The sequence below is a fragment of the Montipora foliosa genome, chromosome 6, assembly GCF_036669935.1.
Source record: "Montipora foliosa isolate CH-2021 chromosome 6, ASM3666993v2, whole genome shotgun sequence".
Taxonomy (NCBI): Eukaryota; Metazoa; Cnidaria; class Anthozoa; order Scleractinia; family Acroporidae; genus Montipora; species Montipora foliosa.
The window spans coordinates 9,574,307-9,597,597 of record NC_090874.1 but is presented as its reverse complement, the minus strand read 5'-3'; the positions used below and the strand labels follow the sequence as shown (position 1 = coordinate 9,597,597).

At 38.2% G+C, this 23,291-nt stretch overlaps 1 protein-coding gene across 2 annotated transcripts; it reads left to right on the top strand.

The window, feature by feature from the left end:
- Positions 1-836: 836 nt before the first annotated feature.
- LOC138006610 (DBH-like monooxygenase protein 1) lies at positions 837-20,872 on the top strand. 2 transcript variants are annotated; one of them, XM_068853047.1, is made up of 3 exons: positions 837-989; positions 15,735-15,884; positions 17,936-20,872. In XM_068853047.1, the coding sequence occupies exons 1-3, from the start codon at positions 984-986 to the stop codon at positions 18,188-18,190; spliced, it is 411 nt and encodes a 136-aa protein (XP_068709148.1). In that variant the 5' UTR covers positions 837-983; the 3' UTR covers positions 18,191-20,872. The 2 variants fall into 2 exon arrangements, with proteins under 2 accessions (XP_068709148.1, XP_068709147.1); XM_068853046.1 differs by lacking the exon at positions 837-989 and adding an exon at positions 8,297-10,043.
- The last annotated feature ends 2,419 nt before the right edge of the window (positions 20,873-23,291 follow it).

Genomic DNA, 23,291 nt, shown 5'->3' with positions numbered 1-23,291 from the left:
AACGTAGCTCGCGATGAGTCCAAGCATAACAGGTTCTACTCGGATGGAGTCAGCTCTGTCATAGTTTAAGTGACTAACTATGGCTCTATTGTATTATAGTTTTCGAGTCCGTTTTTCAACTTTGGACTTATTATTTTTTCGGGTGGCGCTCTGGCTGCGAATGCGTAAGATATCTATATCTCGTAGAAGGCACTTCAAGTGGGATTCAAACTTCGAGTCGGTATCTCGTCCTTCAGAGGCGATCGCAAAGACCACTAAACCACGGAAGACTACGTGACAGCTAAACGGGGAAATATGTATTAGAGAATTGTGTGCGTGACCGGAAACGAGTATTTGTGTTTTCGTCGCAAGCAATGCAATTCCGATTATCGCATGACTCTGTAACAGATATCGTGATATTATCGTAAAGACTTGCAAAGCTTCTGTTTTCTGGTTTTGATTGGAATAAATGCCCTTAACAACAGTTTTAAATGTAAACAAATATCCAGGATAGTAGGATACCAAGTAGGGGTTCTGCGGTGAGTGGATCATGCGGATCGTGCGGATCGATCTGCATCAGTGAATAGAAACATAAAGTTAAGACTGGTTTTCACTAGCGACACAAGCACAAGCGCAAACACAAGCTCAAACATAACAGCGCTTATTTCACCGTAAAAACGGGGTTGACGCAAGCATAAGCACTAGTACAAGCACAAGCATAAGGATCCAAATTTCTTTCACATGCGCTTACGCTTGCGTTCGCTTGCGTCGAGTGAAAACGAAACGCAGCATAAGCACAAGGAAATTTCCTACGTCTGGCCAATAAAGCACTCGTTCCAGGTTCTCCGCGTCTGAGCATTTGAGCAAAATGGCGGATGCCGAGGTTGTTATGTAGTGCGTATGTCAAAGTTCGTTTTCACTGGCATAAGCTATCTATGCTTGTGCTTGTGCTTGCGTCGCTAGTGAATACCAGGCTTTATACATCGACGTGATGAAATACAAGTATGGAGGTAGGGCACATTTGGAACAAACCAATCTGGTAGTGATTATTTCATTTTGGTCTATTTTATTACAGAATATTTGCATTGTAGGACAGGGCACCACAAGCCCGACCAGCCTCATACAAGACATGATCTGAATATTTGATAACTCGAACGGGACCAACGCACTTCATTGCACACATATAATGAAACCTTTTTGTTTCCTATATGAATATTTGATAGGCTGAACGGAACAGACATAATTGATTGTAGTCTGTGTGCAAGAAATCACCACACATCCCTTTCAATTGTTAAAGAAAGTCAATGACGCTATTTGTTGAGGAGGCATTTTCTTTATTCTAAACCCATGATTTGAATTTTCGTTAATCGCACAATTGCTATAAGCACATGCACAAACATATTTTGTTTTAATAATGTCATTAACGAATACGAAATCGCACTGGTTTTGAAGTCAAAAAGGGGTTGCTAGGACACCGCTTTGCTTGCTGGATGCTTGCATAAAAAGACAGCAGATAATTAATGTTTTCGACAATATATTAAAGGATTACGAATTAAAAGTTGGACTAAACTAGGAGTTTTACACAAATTTGTCCGTCTTTTCACAATATTTTTCAGCTTGGATGTTTTGATTTTGTAAACAGTCCCGTGAGTACATTTCGAGTGGGATTGTTTAGATACTTTTTCTTCGAGCAAGTTAAGGTCCCTGTAGGGCGAGAAAATTGGACGACAGATTTCCTCCGAGCAACTCCAACCAGCTCCGAGTAACTCCGAGCAAATATGAGTAGGTCCCTGTAGGGGTGCAAAGCTGAGCTCCGAGCGACTCCGAGTAACTCCGAACAGCTCCGAACAACTCTGTGGTTGCCAGTTGCCTCACATACTCTAAACCCAACAGGGACCTTCTCATATTTTGCTCTGAGTTACTCGGAGTTGCTCGGCGCTCCTCGTTGCACCCCTACAGGGACCTACTCATATTTGCTCAGAGTTACTCGGAGCAACTCTGTTGTTGACTGTTGCCTAACCCTAAACCCTACAGGGACCTACTCATATTTTGCTCGGAGTTACTCTGCTCAGGGGCCTGCTCAGATTTGCTCGGAGAAAAAGTACCTAATCAATCCCACTCGAAAAGTACTTAAGGGACTGTTTACAAAGTCAAAACATCCAAGCTGAAAAATATGGTAAAAAGACGGAAAAATGTGTATATAAGCTCCTAATGTAGTCCAACTTTTAGTTCGTGATCCTTTAATATATTGTCGAGAACATTAATTATCTGGTGTCTTTGTATGCAAGCATCCAAGCAAAGCGGTGTCCCAGCAACCCCTTTTTTTACTCTAAAACCAGTACGATTTCGTATTTGTTAAACCCCCTTTTTCCTTCCTTGGAAGCAAGCAATTGTGCCAGTCCGGTTTGAGTTGGTCTCATTCTATATTCGAGTGACGTCTCATACAAATTTAAAAGAGCAGTAAGGACTCTTTGTATTTGCGCAATCAATTGTGATGGCGGGTCATTTAATGTTCAACAAAAGTGATGGAAAGATCGGTCATTAAATAAAGGGAAGAGCGAAAGATACGGGAAACGTTGAACAGCTTTTTCCTTACGGACAGACTTGGAATCGATTACATAGACGTATGCTGCACTTTTTATACAAGAAACAAGAATTGACTTCAAGGCACAGTTATAGTACTCAGGATGTGAGAAAATTAAATTAGCAAACGTTACGTGAAAACATTTATGTTAAACGTGGCGACCTCGGAACGAAAATTGACCAGCAACTGCAGCCAGTGTTCACAAGCAGAAAGATCGCTGATCATCTGAGAGTCACGAAAGAAAAGCCTCCCCTGATAAACCAGCAAAGTGTAGTACATGAATTCACATGTGATTTGTGCGATGCAAATTATACTGGTTACACTTAACGCCACCTCCATCAACGCGTGGAAGAACATAAACATTCGGTGATAGGTAAACATTTCAGGGTCGAGCATGCCTTAACACCTGACAATTTAATTAAGAACTTTAAAGTCCTCAAGAAATGCTGTGGCAGACTCGATTCTTTGATATTTGAAATGCTCTTGATGAAAAACAAAAGATCGAAACTGAATACGCGGGCGAATTCCATTCACGCGAAACCTTTTAATACATGAATATACATATTTTCTTTTCTTTTTCTTTTTTGTTCAACATGAATGTTTTCATGTAACGTTTGCTAATTTAATTTTCTCAGAACAAGAATTGAAATTGCGAAATAGAATGGCGAGGTATAAACGAACAGTTAACGATGAAAAAATCTATCAGAATGACATTATTAAAAGAAAATACGTTTGTGCGTGTGCTTATAGCAATTGTGCGAAACAGAACTGTGCGATTAACGAAAATTCAGATCATGGGTTTAGCATAAAGAAAATACTTCATCAACAAATAGCGTCATTGAGTTTCTTTAACAAAAGGATGTGTGGTGCTTTCTTGCACACAGACTACAATCAATTACGTCTGTCCTGTTCAGCTTATTAAATATTCACATAGGAAACAGTACTTCGGACTACGGAAATGAAACTTAGCATTTACCAAGATATTGTAGCATAAAAAAAAACCCACTCAAATACTGTGAAGTTAAAGGAAGTCGGCTAAAAAGCCTTCTAACAAAGTGTAGGCTACCCGTAGCCTCTTGTTAAAGTTTAATCACCGCTAAAAATAGAAAAGCTTTCTTTCTGTTACAGTTTGTTTGTTTGCTTGTGAAGGTTTATTCTTTTTGAAAGTGAATGTTGTTATTCATCCAGATTCAATTCAAGTGAGGAATTTTTGGCGATTTCTGGGAAAACAGTGTTGGTGTTAGTGGTGTTCGAGGGAAGCTTAACGGCCATGTTTCCGCTTGGGAAACACTGAAGCCTACGGAGGCTGTGCTCAGTATCATTAATTAATGAAGGTTATAAGTTACTGTTGCTTTCAATTCCAGAGTCATGTGTTTTGCCGAACAATAAGTCGACCATAGATAACTGTAGATTCGTTACGGAAGCTTTAGGAGATCTCTTGACTACTCAGTGTGTCTCAACTGTCTCGAATCAACCATGGGTTGCAGATGACACCACGCTAATTTTTTTTTTTTTTTTTTTTTTGGATCGATAACTTTTTATTATGATTCACACTACTTACAACAGTGGTACATCTACTTACACAACTTACAAAAATTACACAATTAACAACTACTAAAATCCATTATACTACCATCAAGACTATTTAACAATTGAATTGCGTACGCACTACGTACAATACAATGCACTTACAATTACAGGTGCTACTTACAATAATACAATTGCAATACTTACTCTACAAAAACAATATGATTACTTTTTAAACTTGCAATACCAATTTATACACTGCTTACAAAATAATACGATTACAGATGCTAATTATATTTATATTCTTACATTAAAAACAATGAGCAACAAAATAAAAGATACATGCATATTAAAAATAAATAAATAAATAAATAAATTAATTAATTATATTGGAGTGAGTACCCATTTCTTTTCAAAGAAGTTGTTTTTGTTGATCTTTTTTTCAGTTTCATATTTAATCTTTAGTTTCGATTGCAGTCCTTGAATTTTAGGAAGTGTTTGGCTTCTTCTGCAGTCCCACAAAAATAATTTTCCAATTAATATGAAATAGTTTAATAAATTTGATAAAGGGCATTGTTTTGATAAAACTCCAAATAAAACGTTTTGCGCAGAAAGATGGATTGGCTGATTCGATAGAAGGTACCAGTACGATTCGAAATTAGTCCAGAACGTTTTGGAGTGAGGGCGTTCATAGAAAAGGTGATATAAATTCTCAGGTTCATCATTACAAAAAGTACATGCATCATTAATTCTAAATCCAATTTTGCATAGTTTGCTGTTAGTGTAAAGAATAGAATTAATTACTTTGTATTGGAAAGCCTTAACATATGACTCAAGTGCAACCAAATGTGGTAACGAAAAGATTTCTTTAAATTGTTGGCTTGTGAAATTAAAATCACTCTTCAATTTACGGATAATATTAGGAGATTGAGCTTTTCTTGAGACCAGAAGCAAATAATAATCTTTTGATTTTTTGTCTTTAATATCGAAAATTTTATTTCCAGTTATAAGTGATGGGGATATGGTTAATCTATCTAGGCTGATTTCTTTTAAATGAGAAGGCACAGAATGACGAAGGCCCGCCCATTGCAGAAAATTGTTTTTGAAAATTTTGTTTGAAAAATAGTTATAGGAGTCCGTTGTATTTAAGTTAAAAAGAAGATCATGTATGTAAATAATTCCCGATTTAAAATAATTTTTATAGTACACTGGCTTATTGTCTATTCGAATCTCTTTATTATTCCAAACAATTATTTTCCAGTCACCTTCTGAAGCGAAAGATTCACGGAACTCCGACCACCATAACAAAAGTTCGTGGTAAAATTGAGAAGATATCATATAATCAGAAACTTAATAATTACAATTTAGAAAAAACCGACCTCCTACGGGCTCTAATAGATGAAGTAAATACGTCTTCCACGTTGCGTTTGAATCGTTTTAGCCAGGCCAACCTTAAAGATTTAACCATGCTTTCCAAATCTATCATTTTTAGACCACCTCTCTCATAATCGTTTATTACAGATACGCGAGTCACTTTATCTGTACCTTTCCATAAAAACTTGAATAACAATTGATTCAGTTTATTCACAATTTCCTTTGGTGTAGGGAGTAGCGAACATACGTAAACGAATTTTGGGATCAAAAAAGATTTAATTATTGTCACTTTACCGTAAATAGAAAGGCCCCTAGAGGACCAAATATTAATAAGTTTTTTAATACTATCCAGCCTTTCAATAAAGTTCTTTTCCTTTAATAGTTTCTGATCATATGTGAAATATACCCCCAGAGCTTTAATCGGGATTTTAGGCCAAAATGTTCTTCTTTACTGTCTTTCAATGATCCTATCCACATACCCTCAGTTTTTGAACAATTAATCTTAAGACCGGAAATGCATCGAAACCGGTCCAGTAGTTCAAATAATACTTTGGCTGAGTTAGTATCTGCTAATATCGCTGTGGTGTCGTCTGCATACTGTAAAAGTTTCGTTTCTTGCTCATCTCCGATATAAATTCCTTTGATGTCCGAATTCTGGTCTCCCTGCCGAACTCCTCGTTCCAGCGTAAAGAAATTTGATGTCCTGCGGTTATTCAAGATACAGCTTTGTATATTTTGTAGAATACTTTAACCCAATGAAGGAGATCTGAACCAAAATTGAATGCCTCTAAGCATTTAAAAAGAAATTCCCATTCAACACTATCGAATGCCTTTTGAAAATCAATGAATAACATTAAACCGGGATGTTTTCTTTCACTGTAAAGTCCAGAACATCATAAATAGATCGTATAGTTTCGCCTATAAACCGATCTTTTACGTATCCTGTTTGGTTTGGATGAATAATATCGGGCAAGACATTTTTAATTCTCGATGCAATTGCTTTCGTCATTATTTTGGTGTCTACATTAACGAGGGAGATTGGACGCCAATTTTCTAAAAAAGAGCGATCTTTCCCTTTCTTTTCAATTAGTGTAATGATTGCTTGTTTTTGAGAACTAGACATCTCACCTTTTTCAAAGGATTCATTAATGCAGTTCATAAAGCTATCGCTAATTACTGACCAAAATGTCTTATAAAATTCAATAGGAATGCCGTCATCACCAGGAGTTTTATTATTGTCAAAGCTATCTAGGAGACGAAAACATTCTTCTGCTGAAATATTTCCTTCACAAAATTTTTTCTGGTCTTCAGAAAGTGCGGGTATATTTAAATCGTTTAGGAAAGAATCAATTTTAAATGCAAGATCTGGATCAGTAGTACTGCTTTTATACAAGTTTTTGTAGAACCTTTCTTGCTCCTTTAATATACAAAATGGATCTGTTTTTATTACTCCGCTTATGTGAAGTTTTCTTATATGCTTTTTTACATGATTTCTTTTTTCGAGGTTTAAAAAATATTTTGTGCTCTCTTCTCCATGCTCATGCCAACGAGCACGTGCACGTATAATTATTCCTTTAGTTTTTTCTTCATAGAAAGTTTCTAACTTTTCCTGAGCCGCATTAAAGCGAGTTGCGTTAGAGTCACTAGGCGTAGTTTCGTATTTTTCCTTTGCCTCTCTAAGCTGATCTTGGAGACTTAATTCTATTGCATTTCTTTCCTTGGCTTTTTTCTTGGAGAAGTTAATAGCGTGACCACGCTAATCTTGGACGGTTCTATAGAATCACTTGAAGAATCTTTAAGACTATTAGATCTTTTTGGAGAGGTATCTGGTCTCCGACTCAACTGTGGTAAAACAGAAGCTCTATGGATCGGTTCAAAGGTAAACAGTGATCTTAAACTCTGTCCTGAAAATAATTTTAAATGGCCTAAAGGAAAAGTTAAAGCTCTTGGTTTTTGGTTTTCGTCGGATTCAAATATAACAGTTTCTCATAATTACATAGATAAAGTGGAAAAAGTGAAAGCGATGTTAAGTTGTTGGAAATTTCGTAGACTTAGTCTGCTTGGGAAAATTACAGTCGTTAAAAGTCTTGCGGTATCACAATTGGTGTATATACTTGCGCCACTTCAAACAGACCATAAAGCAATTAAAGAGATAAACGTGCTCTTTTATAAATTTTTATGGGACGGAAAAGGGGATAAAATAAAAAGAAATGTTATGATAAACGATTTTTCTGAAGGAGGACTTAAAATGATTGATATAGAGTCTTTTAATAAATCTCTTAAATCATCTTGGATTAAAAAATATCTTGATCCTGAAAATAGTAGTTAGTAGCTGGAAGTCTTTTTTTGATTTAGAACTTCAGTCACATGGAGGAAAGACGATATTTTTAGGAAACCTTTCTAGGAAGGACGCGTGCTGTTTCATTGAGGTCTCAGACCCTTTCATCAAAGAAATTCTTGAAATTTGGTGTGAAGCTTCCTTCACCGAAAACTTGACAACCGAAGCACAGTTTTTATCTTCACCTCTATGGTATAACTCACATATAAAATTGGAAATAGACCAGTTTTTTTCAAAGACTGGTCCCTTAAAGGTATAACCGAAGTTAAGCACATCCTAAATGATTCCTTTGAGTTTTTATCTTTGCATAATTGACTGCTTTTCAAGACAAATATAACCTTCAAGTTCCTCCCTTAAGTTATTACGGAATAATTTCGGCAACTAATTCTCTCCGTAGGTAAAGTGAAAGGACTAATGCTAGTTATGAGAGCTTCCTTTCAAAATTTCTAAGAAACTCAAAACCCTCTAGATTGATTTACAAGAAGTTAGTATCAATAAAAAGTGAGCTACCAACTCTAAGTCAAGAAAAATGGCACAAAGAAATTAATCTGGAACCCGGTCACAAAGTCAACTGGAAAGCAGCCTATGTCTTGGCCTTTACATGTACCAAGAGTTCAAAACTCATAGTTTTTAATTTTAACTTCCTACATCGACGACTTTCAACAAATAGTTTTCTTAAGAAAATAGGACGTATAGATAATGAGAAATGCACCTTCTGTCAATATGGTAAAGAAAGCCTCTTTCATTTATTTTGGGAATGTAGCAAAAGCCGTTGTTTTTGGAATCATGTTTTTTCATGGATGCAGGCCTGTAAAATTGTTAGTAAAGAATATGCTTTTCAGGTAGATACTTGCTTGGGACTGAGGCCAGATACCTCTAAATACAATTTGCAAATTGATTTTTGTTTTTTGACAAGCAAACATTTCATCTGGCTGTGTAAATTTAAAGAACAAAAGCCAATTTTCGAAGAATACTTACGGCATCTACAATATATTCATAAAGTAGAGAAGGAAGATACAACAACGCGAAAGAAATGGGAACCGCTATTGCTTCAAAAATAAATAAATAAATAAATACAGAATCCAGCATCTTGTTCTCCAACTGTACAGGCAATTCCGATCTTGTAGAGTATAATAAATTGGTCGCTCCTCTCAAAACAAGAGCACCTCCTCCTCTTTTTCTTTTTATTTTCTTTTATTTTTTTTTATTTTTTTATTTTTATTTTTTATTTTATTTTACTATTTTTTTATTTTATTTTTCTTTATTATGTAAACATATTCCGTGTTTGTGAGTGTGAGTGTGTTTTGTGGGGGGAGGGGTGTTTGTGCTTTCAATTTAATTAAAAAAAAAATTGATATTTTTCCAATTCATCGGCGCTATTTGGGTTTTCATTGGTATTACCAAGGAGAGTTTTCAATGTGTTTTCAATGTCTTGCCATTCGGGTTATCTAATGCACCTTACTGTTGCACCAAAGTGCTTAAGCCTGTAAACGCTGCCTTAAACGCAAATCATGCCAAATATTTTTTTCCAAAAGAACTATGCCACGTAATTTAAGGCAAGTAGAAATGATGTGAAAATTGTTGGTCTTAATGAGCTTTATTTAATGCTATGCACGACATTGGATTGACATTGGCGGGTTGTTGTGATGTTCAAAGGCAAATATTCCCGCTGGTTATTAAGACATTAGGTTGCAGACCTTCCTTTTGTCATTAAAATCTGCATCGACTCCACTGCTTTCGCAGCCAATAAAGAAACTGCTATACTTAATCTAGGCAGGTGGTATCGTCATCGGTTGTTTTAAAATGCAAGGGATGCCAAAGATCAGTTTATAAACAGTCAGTCGACGCTCTCTGAGCAACACAGTTTCTTTGGAATACTCAGGGAAGAGCTCTGATATTGACAAAGCTTGTACCATTTTCCCAACAAGTAGAAGAGAGTCAATCATGAAAGTCACTCATCAAATCACCTTTGTCTTGGCACTGGTTGTGTTCTTCTGTGCTGTCAGCGCGGATATGCACGACGGGATGATGCACTACGCGAGTCTCAAGTCTTCCGATGGGACTTCTTTCGAGTTGCAATGGGCCTACAATAACGACACTGATATGCTTTACTTCGCAATGAAGTGCAAAAACACCGGTTGGTGCGGAGTGGGTTTCAGCACCACGGGTACTGGTGCAGGCATGAAAGATTACGATATTGCCGTTGGTGGATACAATAACAGCAACATCCCATATCTTTTTGTAAGTTTAGTGTTTAGCTGGTATTGTTAGTTCTGTTTTCATTATCTTTCGTTTGTGTCACCATATAACTGCCAAATCTCTTGCGCTCTTATTGTCTAGTGTCTTAGTTCCTTAAAGAGGCGTAAGAGTGATTCAAAAGCGAAGGGTTTCCGCGATAGATTTGTTCCCCAGTTTTTTCTGATACATCGAGTTTAAGCACCCCTTAAATAGAGGGAAATCGACCGAAAATTGTTCGTTTGGAAAGCTTGATTGTAATTATAAGCCAAGATCATCGGGGTTTAGAGATCTACTGTCACTTTGACAGTTAATGACAGTTTTCTGTTTGGTGTTCGCTGAAAATGCGATAAATCACCTGATATACGTTTTGCGCAAATTACCTAAAACCCTGATCATGATACCCTGACTCTGATACTGCACGTTCGATAAACTGCTTCATTGCAGCAAGAGTTCACTGGGCTTTCAACTCAATGAGTTGCTAAGCCACTCGCTAAATTAAATTTTATAGTCACTTTTTATCGCACCAAATCTTTCCTAACTTCGTTCGTCTTATTCGAATTTTGCGGGGGATATTTCCCGTTCAAACATTGTCATCAATTGTCTCGTGTGCGAGATATCGGAAAGCGAGCGAATCGAAAATAAAAGCGGACCTACGATGAAGAATCGATCCTTTGCTAATCGATACAACTGGTAATAGATGCAACTTGCCATCTCCTTGCCATTCACCGATTAATAAATTCGAAATTAATCAATTGAATGTACGTATCAAATGTACGGTGAAATATAAAAATGTTGGCTGACGAGGAAAAAAAGCAAAACAGAGATCTTTTGTTTTGTTTTGTTCAGAGTCACCAAGGAGATAACGCAATAATGACAATCACTTCCACATGCATTAGTCTGAAGTGTCAGCCGTCTCCTCGCCTACTCGCCCCTTTGGCGGGTTTGGGCGAGGAGACGGCTGACACTTCAGACTACCGCATGCATCCGAGAAACAACCCAGGACGCGACAAACTGACGCGATACAGAATGAGAACACGGATTATTTTTATAGTTTAACAATTGACTAGTAATTTCTGTACACGCCTTCCACATGTTACAAAATACTAAATATTAGAATGAGTGAGTCGGCCCTCTAACGCAAGAATGTTGTGTAACCACAAATTCTCAATTTTTTGTTCGCGCAAATGATCCATTTGTTTCGCAGATCTCTTTTATTTCTGATGAGGCCTCGTTTGTTTTTCCCTTTTTTTTGTTTTGTCCTTTGTAACACTGCTCTCATCATCCACATTATGCAATCTGCATTCTTTTCTCTTTTCATTTCGTCTTGTTTTGTCTAGTTTTAGTACATATAAAAGTTTAAGGATATCATTAGCATACCACGCAGACATTCTTAGGGGGATTCGTCACGCGTAATTTCGCTATAAGACGCTTTAGACGGCCCAAGAAGGCGAAAAAACACCATACATGAGTCGATTAAGGTTTCACTTAACTTTGTTGGGATATTCAGACCGAGATGTGATTTAGATTTGTAATTTTCAGAGCTTTATTCATAACCCTCATATATTCTCTTCGTTTCATACAAACAACACATAGAGTGGTCTGCCTGTTCTGAAACGAGCCGAAATTTACGCTGACCAATCACAACGGACGTTCGGCCCAGATTCTGGAAGTGCATTTTAGACCCTGAGAAATTTTGAGTACGGTCACTGCAAGAAAATGGGCTTCGTGTGATCGCAATTCTTATCAAAGAGAAACTGGAGCATATAAATTTCATGCTTTGGCTTAGATGTTTGCGGCTCTTCACAGAATGAGTATGGTGGATATTTTCAAGCTTTCTTTTCGCTACTGTCCTAGTTGCGTTCGTTGCGTGCAGTTCAAATCAACTACACAGTTCAACAGTTCAAATACACTCGCAATACTTTAATATTTGCATTCGTATTTATATATTTCCACGGCGCTTTCAATTTTACTAGTAGATGAAACGAGACCATACTCTTGCTAAGCACTCGCATTTTGACTCGTGAGAGTGCAAATGCATAACCCACCGAGGAAACAAAATTAATGTTTCTGAGGAATATTATGAAAAGGCTTCGTCCTTTTTATGATTCATCGAAAGAAGAAGTTTACGCATTGACGCTCCCAGGAGAGATCTGCACAGCGCTGATTGGTTCCTAAGTAACCCGCACGTGATTTCCAGATGGCTCTTTACGTTCGTGGGAGAGGAACGCGTGACGAATCTCTAAGAGTATCTTCGCGGGAGGCTAGTCCGTGACATATTATCCTACGTGTAGTTCAGTAGGTAGTCTAGGTAGGTAAATGAAAGTGAAATATGCAAGGAAAGGATGGGCAACAACAAACGTCCATATATTTTCAAATTCCATCAACGTTTATTTGATATGCTATCAATTGAAAGGCAATTTACATAATTATGGAAAATGCGTTGAAAATATGATAATAAAACAGGAACAGGAACATTAACTAGAAAGCAACACATCTTTTGTCGTCATCTTTTTGATCCACGCGGTTCTTCTGTGAATAACTGTGGTAAATATGATCAAAGATTGTTTGAAAATGTTGATACTGAGATTGTGCTTTAGCTTTTCGAGGTTGCGGTCTAGCAATTTGTGGGCCGAGTCTGTCACCTCTGTTTCTGATTTGTGTCCGACAAATCGTCGCCCCTGTTTCTGATTTGTACCTGAAAAATCGATTTCTAATCTAGGCAATATGATTTTCGGAATGATTTCCGCACTGGTCCCTACTTCATTATGTATTCAGAATAAATAATTATGCATTCTGCATTATGAACGGTTTGTATTTGTACTCTGACGTTGTCGTTCAAACCTCTTGGTATTTTCACGTCGTTGTTGTGTAGCGTGAGGCAGATATACGTGCTAAAATGCGTGCCGCACGTGCATCACGACTATTTTTCCTCTTTTAATCAAGAAAATTGTTTTGTGGCGTCGCCGTTGCCGTGGCCGTCGTCGTTTCTTTAAAGTGATACTCTGACCAAAAAGATCAATTATTCTTTTTCTTTGAATTTCGAAACGATGTTAACTAAACAGTAAGTGACCCAAGTTTTAAGCCTTGATTTGAAAAAGACACCTGTTTATTTTCGCTGGAATTTTCCTATTTAATTGCCCGCCATTACTAACTTTAAAATACTGTGAGAGCTTGATTAAGGAGAAAATGACGTCAAAGACTCACTAGTTTGAGAATGCAATGTGTGTGTACGAAGATGAATTATTAAGACGAAATCCGATAGAAAATCGAGCAATTTCAGTTTTTCGTGGACAAAAATCTGGTACCAGAATAATTTTAAGTATTTTACAGTCCTTTCTACATTTCCTGAAAGCTAAAGATATAAATTATTTCCTGAAAAAATACCGAAAACAATTTCCCATGGGAACGAGAAAAATTAAATTTCAACGTTCAGAGAAATTGTGCAAACACAGGTAAAATTTCATCATCAATTTCATGTCACCAGTACTTTCAAGTGTTTCTTACGAAGTTCAACAGTTGTTTTCGACGCTTTTATGAATGTTACACTGTACTGGTGAAAACGTACTAATAAACTAGTTTTAAAAACTTATACACAGCACTTATAGAAAGTTGAAGCGTACGAGCTTTCGGCTCCTTCTCGGAGGCTTGTTCACATATAAATGAAAAACAAGAATTGTGAACCGGCAAACTGTTAACGGTCACGTGATTTAGCAACACGTGAACGTAACAGACAACTTGTTTCCGAAAGACCCACAGAAACAAGGAGACACTTGTGGCCCTATTTATCGGGTTTCGTGCCAAGGGGTGGACTGTGGCAGCTCGTATGTGTTAGAGACCGAGCGGACTTTGAAATCGAGGTTCGCAGAGCATCTTAGACCAAGCAGTGCTTCGTCTGAAGTCTCACAGCACATAAACAGGGACTACCCTGGACATAAGGTTGAAGTAGAGGTGTTAGACCATGAACATCGTTGGATAGGGCGGGGCATCAAAGAGGCCATCTATATCCGGGTTCACAGGCCGGACTTGAACCGGGACACTGGAAGATACCTGCTCCCCCACATCTGGGACAATCTGTTGCGGTCACGTGTTGCTAAATTACGTGACCGTTAACAGTTTACCGGTTCACAATTCTTGTTTTTCATTTATATGTGAACAAGCCTCCGAGAAGGAGCCGAAAGCTCGTACGCTCCAACTTCCTATAAGTACTGTGTATAAGTTTTTAAAACTAGTTTATTAGTAGTTGTTTTTGACGTTTGGTGTTGCTAGAAATGAGTTTTTTGACAAGATATTAAAAACAGTCGTACAGAAGTTTGCAATACGATGTTTATAATCTTGGTACAAGGTTTTTGTCCACTTCTTACTCGAACTTCTGGTGGATTCCGTCTTAATATTTCCCCGTTTCTGATTGGGTAAAACCACACGCATAATTCACTATAACCAGCTGCTGTTCACCAAATTCGGAAAGAAACTTCGTCATATTGAATCAATGACGTCAAAAGTGCAGCCCGCTGCAGATTATTGAACCGATGACGTGAAAATGACGTCAAAAGTGCAGCCCGCTGCAAATTATTGAACCGTTGACCGAAAAAAGCTGGGGACGAGATTGTGTTATTTTTGTTGAGCAGAAAAATGGCTGCGAGTAGGTTTAGAAGTTTGAGCGAAGAAAATATTTTGAATGAAATGAATAATAAAGCAATTATTGAATTCGGCTTTCGTAGAATATGAAGAATTCTGCAGATCTCGGAGGATATTATCCACCTCGGCCTTCGGCCTTGGTGGATAACACCCTCCTCGACCTGCAGAATTCTTCATATCCTACTCAGCCACATTCAATAATTGCTAAATATACAGCGATGATCAGGGCCCGGGTGTTCGAAAGCCGATTAACTTAATCCAGGATTAGCGTAAACTTTTGTTTCATTTTTTCAACTTTTTGGTGAAAGATTCCTTGTTTATTTTTGTTCACCAAGGGTCACGTCTTTTAATATAAAGTTTTGCCGAATATCAGCTCTGAACAACATTTGAGAGTAGAGAAATTAACTCTTTGGTTAATTTTTAATCTGGCATTATGGTTAATCGGCTTTTGAACAACCGGGCCCAGCTTCTAAACTTGTATTTTGCATAAATAATGAGCTGCGTTTACACGCAGCCAGTAAATGACGTCACTTTTCCCTCGAACGGCCCAATTGGTCAGTACATGTAATGGTGGAACGTGAAATCCAAAAGTTACACTCTAGGTAAACAGCCTTTGGTTAAAAATCAAAGCTCAAAATCTAGCCAGTCAGGTGTTAAGCAAACACACTTGCAAAGTCTGAAGAAAACAAAGAAGTGATAAATCATAGCACCACTTTAAACTCCCTGTTGCATTGCATTTGAATGCCATCAGGCGTTCTCCAAAGTTTATGCCGATCACTCATTGAGGTTGGAAAAATAAGAACAGGCATTACTGGGGAGAAGTCGTGCACGCAACGGGATGGGATTAGCGCCCATCCCTTCCGCCCGAAAAAAAAAAAAAAAAAAGAAAAAACACTAAAAAATACAATAGAAACTATGAAAAAGCAGCCTTCGTGTTGCCTTCGGCTTCGGGCAGCCTGTTGTCGTGTTTTCGGTTCATAACAAACGCTTACACAGTTTACTTTGCATTTTCTCTCCCCCTTTTTTGTTGCTGAATGTTTTTCCTTGTCTTTTGGACAGGACTACTGGAGTACAGCTAAGAGACAACCAAGCAAAGATTCACAGCAAAACCTGACCATTCAATCTGCCAGCCAAATGGGCGAATATACGATGGTGAACTTTACGAGGCCAGCAAATACTACTGACATGATGAAGGATGTTCAGTTTACGGTAAGACTAGATCAAGAGATACGTTCACTGTTAATGCTGACGGGATCCATTTTTTTCTTTGCTTGGGGAGGATTATTTTAACGATAAATCAGTCAAACCAATAGCAAATTTTTCCCTTTTGCGTTACTGCTAAATCTGGAACAAAAACTGGACTCTTGTCGCGGGATACTTATCCGGAGATTTGGAGAAATAACGGAGCGTTAGAAAGTGTGCGCGATGTTGTTGTTGGCAACCTCGTTCCCAGAGTTTTTCCCTCGGAACGAGGTTGCTTTGTTGGGGATGACTTGGTCAACCTCTCTTTACTTTTTACTCTTGCGGTTCAAGCGCCAGTTTCAAATATAAGATGATAGATAGCCAATTAGGCGCCGAGTTGGCTCTAATCATCTCATATCCAACAAGCGCGAGGATCGTTTCTAAAACTACACACGAATGACCACGAGTGAAAAATCGTTAAAAAAGTTTAAATAAATAGACACCACAACCGTATCACTTTGTTTTGCCCCAACGAACCTCGTTCCCAAACATTTCAACTCGAGGCTCAGGGTACGAAATCTATGGCCAATATGGCCGCCGCGCGATTAAGCCCATGTTCTAATCCAATGTTTTAATCAGATAATTAGATAAACTAACACTGGTACTAATTTGATCAACTTGAACTTGAGATAAATCTGTGGAACGTGAGCGATACTCGAACGATACTCGATACTCGTGAGTGCGTTCCCTCTTGTTTAGATCGGATATAGATCGTTTGTACTTAAACTGACTTATTTAACTAGAACATTAACAATAATATAATAAAACAAACGTAATATATTTTGTGTTTAAATAGAGGATATTACATGGCCGCTTGGGGATACTCGTGAGAGATACTTTCAGTAAGAGAAGATAAAATTCGTATCCTCAAGCGGCCATGTAATGTTCTATTTATTATATAGATATTGATGAAATGTCCAGATTTTCAACAACTTGTTTCATTCATTTTCGAAATGATGAAAAAGTGGTCACCAACCGCTCAAACACGCATGTTGTGTAACATGAAACAAGATATGAAAGTTATGAAAATAAATCATGATAACGTAAAATTTTGCAATAAAAATGTTAATGTAATAGAGAAGAATTATACTGAAGCACAACAGTATCTTACAATGAAGACGAAGCTCGCGTTTTATTGGCTAATCGTGTTCGTTACCATGACGACACCTATCTCCTCACTTGTGAAAGATAAAAATGATATGTTCACTGCGCGCGGTGAAGATATGATTTTTTAGTAAAAGAAGAAATCCTGGTATTTCACCAATATCTATATAATAATTTGTTTTATGAAATCTAAATCAGATATCAAATTTATATATTTAACCATCGGTTGTTGGAAGCCTGGTTACTGCTAACCGTTGGTTAAAAGGTATTAAAACCTATAGGTTTCCATGGTGTTTATCACTGGTTAGCGCTATACTTGCTTTGAGCAACCCGGGCCGGTGAGACGCTCTTATGTTCAGAGGTTTTATTCCTGTGACGTTAAATGCGTGGGCACATTTCCTTCTTTACCTATACGAGAACGTTCTCTTATAGGAATACGGTCATTTTCGCGCCCTTTGGGAAAGTACTTCTACGTTCTGCTTAAATCAATTGTAAACCTCACTAACATCAAGATATTTGTTTTTTCGGTGTTGACTTGGGGATACTCGAAAAAAGCCGAATGCTCCTCGTTGCAAGAGACGTTCCTACGACCGTCCTTCCGATTCCTAGTTCGGATGTTCGAGCTCTACCACTAAGCTATAGGAGCCTCGCGGGAGCCAGGCCATTAAACTAGGTTCATGTGACAATTGTCCCGCCACACTGCTAGCTCTATAAAATTGTCGAAATGGAGCATTTACGCGATTCTCCATTTCGCGGAAGATCGTAGGTTCGACTCCTGCAAAGTTTCCGAGTATCCCCGAGTCAACTGCAATATAAAAAAAGAAAACGTCAAATCTCTTTATTTCATAGAGCGGCGTGTACATGAAACATCCCCTTTCCGTGCTCTCTGACATCATTTTTCATTTAATTTTCAGCCCGATACTGAAGTTTGGGTTATGTACGCTATGCACAGTACCGATGTCGATGGACATGGCGTGACGTTTTCGAGACACTCGAAAAAAGGCAGAATATCAGATATCGATAAATACAACCTGATTAAGATGGCATTAGCCGCTGACGGGCACGGTCACAGTGACGGGTCATCAGCGTCGACAAACATTTTCAGCGGCACATGCGCTGTTGCCAGTGCCCTATTGTATTTAGTTGCCCACATTGTTTTGTCCTTTTAAATCGGCACAGCTGGCGCTTTATTTTGCTTAGTGTTAAACGTTGAAGCTTCATCTTGTTGACAACCATAAGCTCAACATTTCGTCAACCAGTAGAACTGTTTTTGCTTCCTTCCAAGGCCAAGAGAAGATAAAGGGGGAAGAGAGGGCATCCCCCGTATATGCCCTTTCCCATAAGTAATGTGTCCCAAGTTATTTTTCGATCGACTCCCACGCTGTACAGATCCCAAGGGGATTAGACAACAGCCAATCATATGGAGGGAATGTGTTCTCTGAGCTTGGACTATCCACGCGGAACACATTCCGGTCATATCACTGGCTGTTGCCTAATCCCCTTGGGATCTGTACAGCGTGGGAGTCGATCGAAAAATAACTTGAGACATATTACCTTATATATGGGGAATGCCCTCTCTTCCCCCCTTATTTTCTCTTAATTGCCCAGACTGATTAATAATAATAAATTCTGGTTACATTCTCGAAAGTCACGACTGTTTTTCTCTTTCGTTCTCGGATCCTTTTTACGAGGGAGTTTACAGAAGAAACGACGGCGGCAACGAAAACCCCACAAAACAATATCATTGGTTAAAAGAGGAAAAATAATCGTGCGTTGCTAGGGAAGTGAAATGTTACTTCCGGTGACTGACGTCATCATAAAGTGAGCTGACCAGAAAACCCATTCACAAGCAAAAATCACCGCACGAAATGTTGTTTGCATCGAAGGTTTTTCCTCATGCTCGTTCTAAGATCAACTGCGCATGCGTACACGAACTGACGTCCGGTTTGAGAAAAAAACCTAAATTTCCTCCAAATACAGAACGAAGGTAAGCATTGATTTTTTCAAATCATCTTTTTTGAAAATTTTATGGGTATTTCAGTATCGTTTATTTCTCTAAAAAGAACATTTTTCAAAATAAAGAGAAAACCATGCTTGGCTGGATGCAAAACCGAATACAAATTATGAAACCACTGGTTTAAATCTTACCTCACTAATGATATGATATGATATGATATTTTATTATTTATGCACGGTAAAATCATCAGCTAAGATTACAAACAATGCTAAAATCTAAATTACAAAAGGTAAAATTTTAAAATGATTACAATAAAATACAATTAAACTATATTAATTCTAAAGCTGCTTTCCATGAATGCCGTGCTTTATACTAAAATATGTCTTTAATCAGATTTTTGAAAAGCCCAAGAGACTCTGCTTGTCTCGCTTTGAGGGGCAAGCTATTCCAGACAGTAGCACCTCTATAGCTGAAGCTGTTTCTATAATAATTTGTCCGCGGAAACGGAACATTAAGCTTTCTTTCAGAGTCTCTTAAACTATAAACAGATTCGCGGTTTGTAAATTTAGAACATAGATATTCCGGTGCTAGCCCCTGAAGACACTTATAGACCATTGTGGCCAGCGCAATTTGTTGCTGGCTAACTAGATTTTTCCAGCCTAAAATTTTGAATAGCTCGCTAGCATTTGCATCAAAATTGGAGAAGGTCAAAACTCTGGCTGCTCTATTTTGCAGTTTTTGTAATTTGTCATGTAACGTGATACCACAGTTTCCCCAGACGACATTGCAGTAGTCAAAGTGCGGTTTGTGATGGTTCGAGAGGGAAAGTCCACTAGTCGAGATCTTTTTTGTGGTGTCACCGTTGGGGGACATAGTTAGATTTCACGGGATGTGTTTTCACTTCTATGCAGACGACATGCAAATTTATCTTTCATTTGAGTCATCTTCGACGGTTGACAAACTTTCTGCTGTTTCCTGCATTGAGGCCTGCATTAGTGATACAAATAAGTGGATGCTGTGTAATAAGCTTAAGCTTAATAATAGTAAAACGGAGGTGCTAGTCATTGGAGCGCGACACCGCCCTCACCCACAGCTTAATCTTTTACTTGTTGGCGATGAGCATGTAGTACCTACTTCATCCGCGAGAAATTTGGGAACCGTCTTTGATGAAAACATGACACTTGAGTCTCACGTCACTGCTATTTGTAAATCCGCTTTTTTTCGCATTAGGAATATTGCTAGAATTAAGCGATATTTGTCGCAAGTGAATATTAAGACTCTAATTCACGCGTTTGTTACTTGTAAGTTGGATCACTGTAATTCGCTACTGATTGGTCTTCCCTGCTACCTAATTAAGAGGTTGCAGATGGTTCAAAATTGTGCTGCTCGGTTGGTTGTTGGTGGTCGTAAATACGACCCAGTTACGTCAGTGTTATGTCAGCTTCATTGGCTACCAGTTGAGCAGTGTATACTTTACAAGATATTGCTCCTAACTTATAAAGCTCTCAACGGTTTAGCCCCCCTATATTTATGTGATATGCTTGAGCGTTACATTCCTGTGCGCAGGCTTCGATCATCTGATAATTATCTTTTAAGCGTTCCTCGGTACAATCTTAAGAGTTATGGTGGTAGAGCTTTTTCCGTTGTAGCTCCTAGTAAATTATGGAATAATTTGCCACTAGATATAAAGTTAAGCCCTAATGTGAATGTGTTTAAATCTAAGCTTAAGACTTATTTGTTCAAGTATAGTTATTATTGATAGTATTTCTTAGCTTTTATTGTTTTTTTAATATTGATTTTTATTGTTGTAAAGCGCTTTTGGACATTGGATAAAGGCGCTATATAAATGCCTACTTATATTATATATACTTATATATTAAACACCCAAATTGTGTAGCACGTAGACAAATTTAGAGTTTTCTTTTATTGGTCACGTGACCATGGGCTTGGTCAAACTTTCTCAAGTTAGTGATTCCTTTGCAGCTAAAGAACTTAAGAAATTCAAAAGCAGCAAATCTACTGGATAACAAAATATCCCAGCACGACTTCTCAAGGACGGTGCCGACGCACTTGCCACACCCCTGGCAATACTTATGAATAGATCGATAAATGAGGGGTCTATTACCGCAAGCTGGAAACATGCCATCGTAACTCCAGTGTTCAAGTCTGGTTCAAAATCTGATACCTCCGATTATCGCCCAACCTCAGTTCTGCCAGTCTTTGCAAAGATTCTAGAAAAGGCAGTTCACGAAATGGTGTATAGTTTCTTACTAAAGCACAAGCTCCTATCTTCTTATCAATCCGGTTTCCGTCCACTACATTCTACTGCTACCAGCCTAATCGATATTACAAACACTATTCTGCACAACATCGACAAAGGAAAACTTACAGGCCTGGCATTTCTGGACCTATCTAAGGCTTTTGATACCCTCGACCACGAATTACTACTTACGAAATTGGCAGATTTTGGCCTAAGTAAGTCTTCAGTGAATTAGTTCAAAGCGTATCTTACAAATAGAACCAAAAGTGTTAACGTTAATGGCATTCAATCTGACGCTAAACCCATATTATATGGTGTGACCCAGGGGTCTGTCTTGGGACCTCTATTGTTCATAATGTACATTAACGATCTACCGTCAGTAACAAGTACTGTAAAGTCCATCTTTACGATAACGACAACCTGTTGTTTTTTGAAAGCAGTTCTGTGCAAGCCACTGAGGCTGCTCTGTCCCAAGACCTCGACCACGTTGTCGGATGGTTGAACCAAAACTATCTCATGTTAAATCACTCGAAGACCAAAGTTATGCTTATGGGAACCCACCAAAAACTTAGCTCAGTCCAGTCATTCACAATTAGTGTTAATGACAAAGATCTTGAAAGGGTATACAAATTTAAATATCTAGGCGTTTAATATTCTGGATCCATGACTAACATGGAACGATCACATTGAAAATATCGTAAACAAAATCTCGTCCCGCCTTGGAATGCTACTTAGAGCCCGAAAAGTCATCCCAAAAGAAGCTCGCATTACTCTGTTTAATGCTATGCTATGCTATGGTTCTACCGTTATTCGATTACTGTTGCGTTGTGTGGGATGGTTGCGGCCAGGGAAACAAGAACTACCTTGACCGTCTTCTCGATCAAGCGAGCTGCGGGAATCACAGTTGCGGGGCGCAAGGCTACCGATACTGATATACAGCAAACATTAAAGTGGCCATCCCTACAATGCCGCAGAGAATACCACAAGTGCATACAGATCTATAAGTGTATCAATGGCCTGGCTCCAGCATATCTACTAGACGACTTCCACTCCTCGGAGCAGATCCATAACTACAACACTAGAAAAAAAGACCTTATCCGCCGGCCTCTTGCCAAGACTACTAAATTTCAAACATCTTCTCACTAGTCTCTCACTAGTTTTAAACTGAGAGTCAAGAAACATCTAAATCATCTTAGTTAATTTTTCATCTTCATGAACTCTTCGAATGATTTTTTTTTTTTGCTTTCATTTCTATTACTTATTCATATCATTTTGTACAGATCTCCATTTAAACCAGCCATGCTGAACTGGAATTTCTGTATAAATAATGTATATAAATAAATGAGTAAATAAGTAAACTGTCATTAAGAATGTACATGCTTTCCCCCGCCCCCACAGTCATAAACTTTTTTCTCATCCCCCACCCCTCCAAAAAAGGGAAATTTAAGTGGGTGACCCCCCCCCCCCCCCCCACCGACCCCAAGAAAAAACATATTCCAAAGAAAACTCAATTAAGTCAGCTATGCATGCTGAGCAGAGTTGCATTCTGTCTGCGCGTGCGCGACTTTGAGATCTTTTATGAGCAGCAACCAAAGTAATGGTTGTCTCCGTGGCGAAAAGTTTCGTGTTCGTGTCGTTATCTGTGTCGTTTATCTTCCTTGCCTTATGTGTAGACGGTGTCAAAAGATCGAAAAACGGTTGGGCTGTTTATGACAAAACGTCACAGCAAAATACTTTCGAATAATAAGGGGAAACCAAGTTATTTTGGTCTGGAACTCTCACCGAGTCAGTAAAATTGCGAAAGTTGCAGAATTGGAAGGGCTCTTCAAATACACAGAACTGCCAGACTGGACTGACATTTTACTGCATTAGTTTTGATTCCAAACTTCGTGTCTTCCTCTCTGCTCTGTAGGGCATTCTTGTTTGAAATGTGTTAAAATATCAAGAATTTCAGCTCCATTATGAAAATAAATGTTCACATCCAAAGTTTACGGTAGCTTAATTGCCTTTTTTGGTTTCAAGTTTGTTGGCATGAACGTGAACGAGCGTGAAC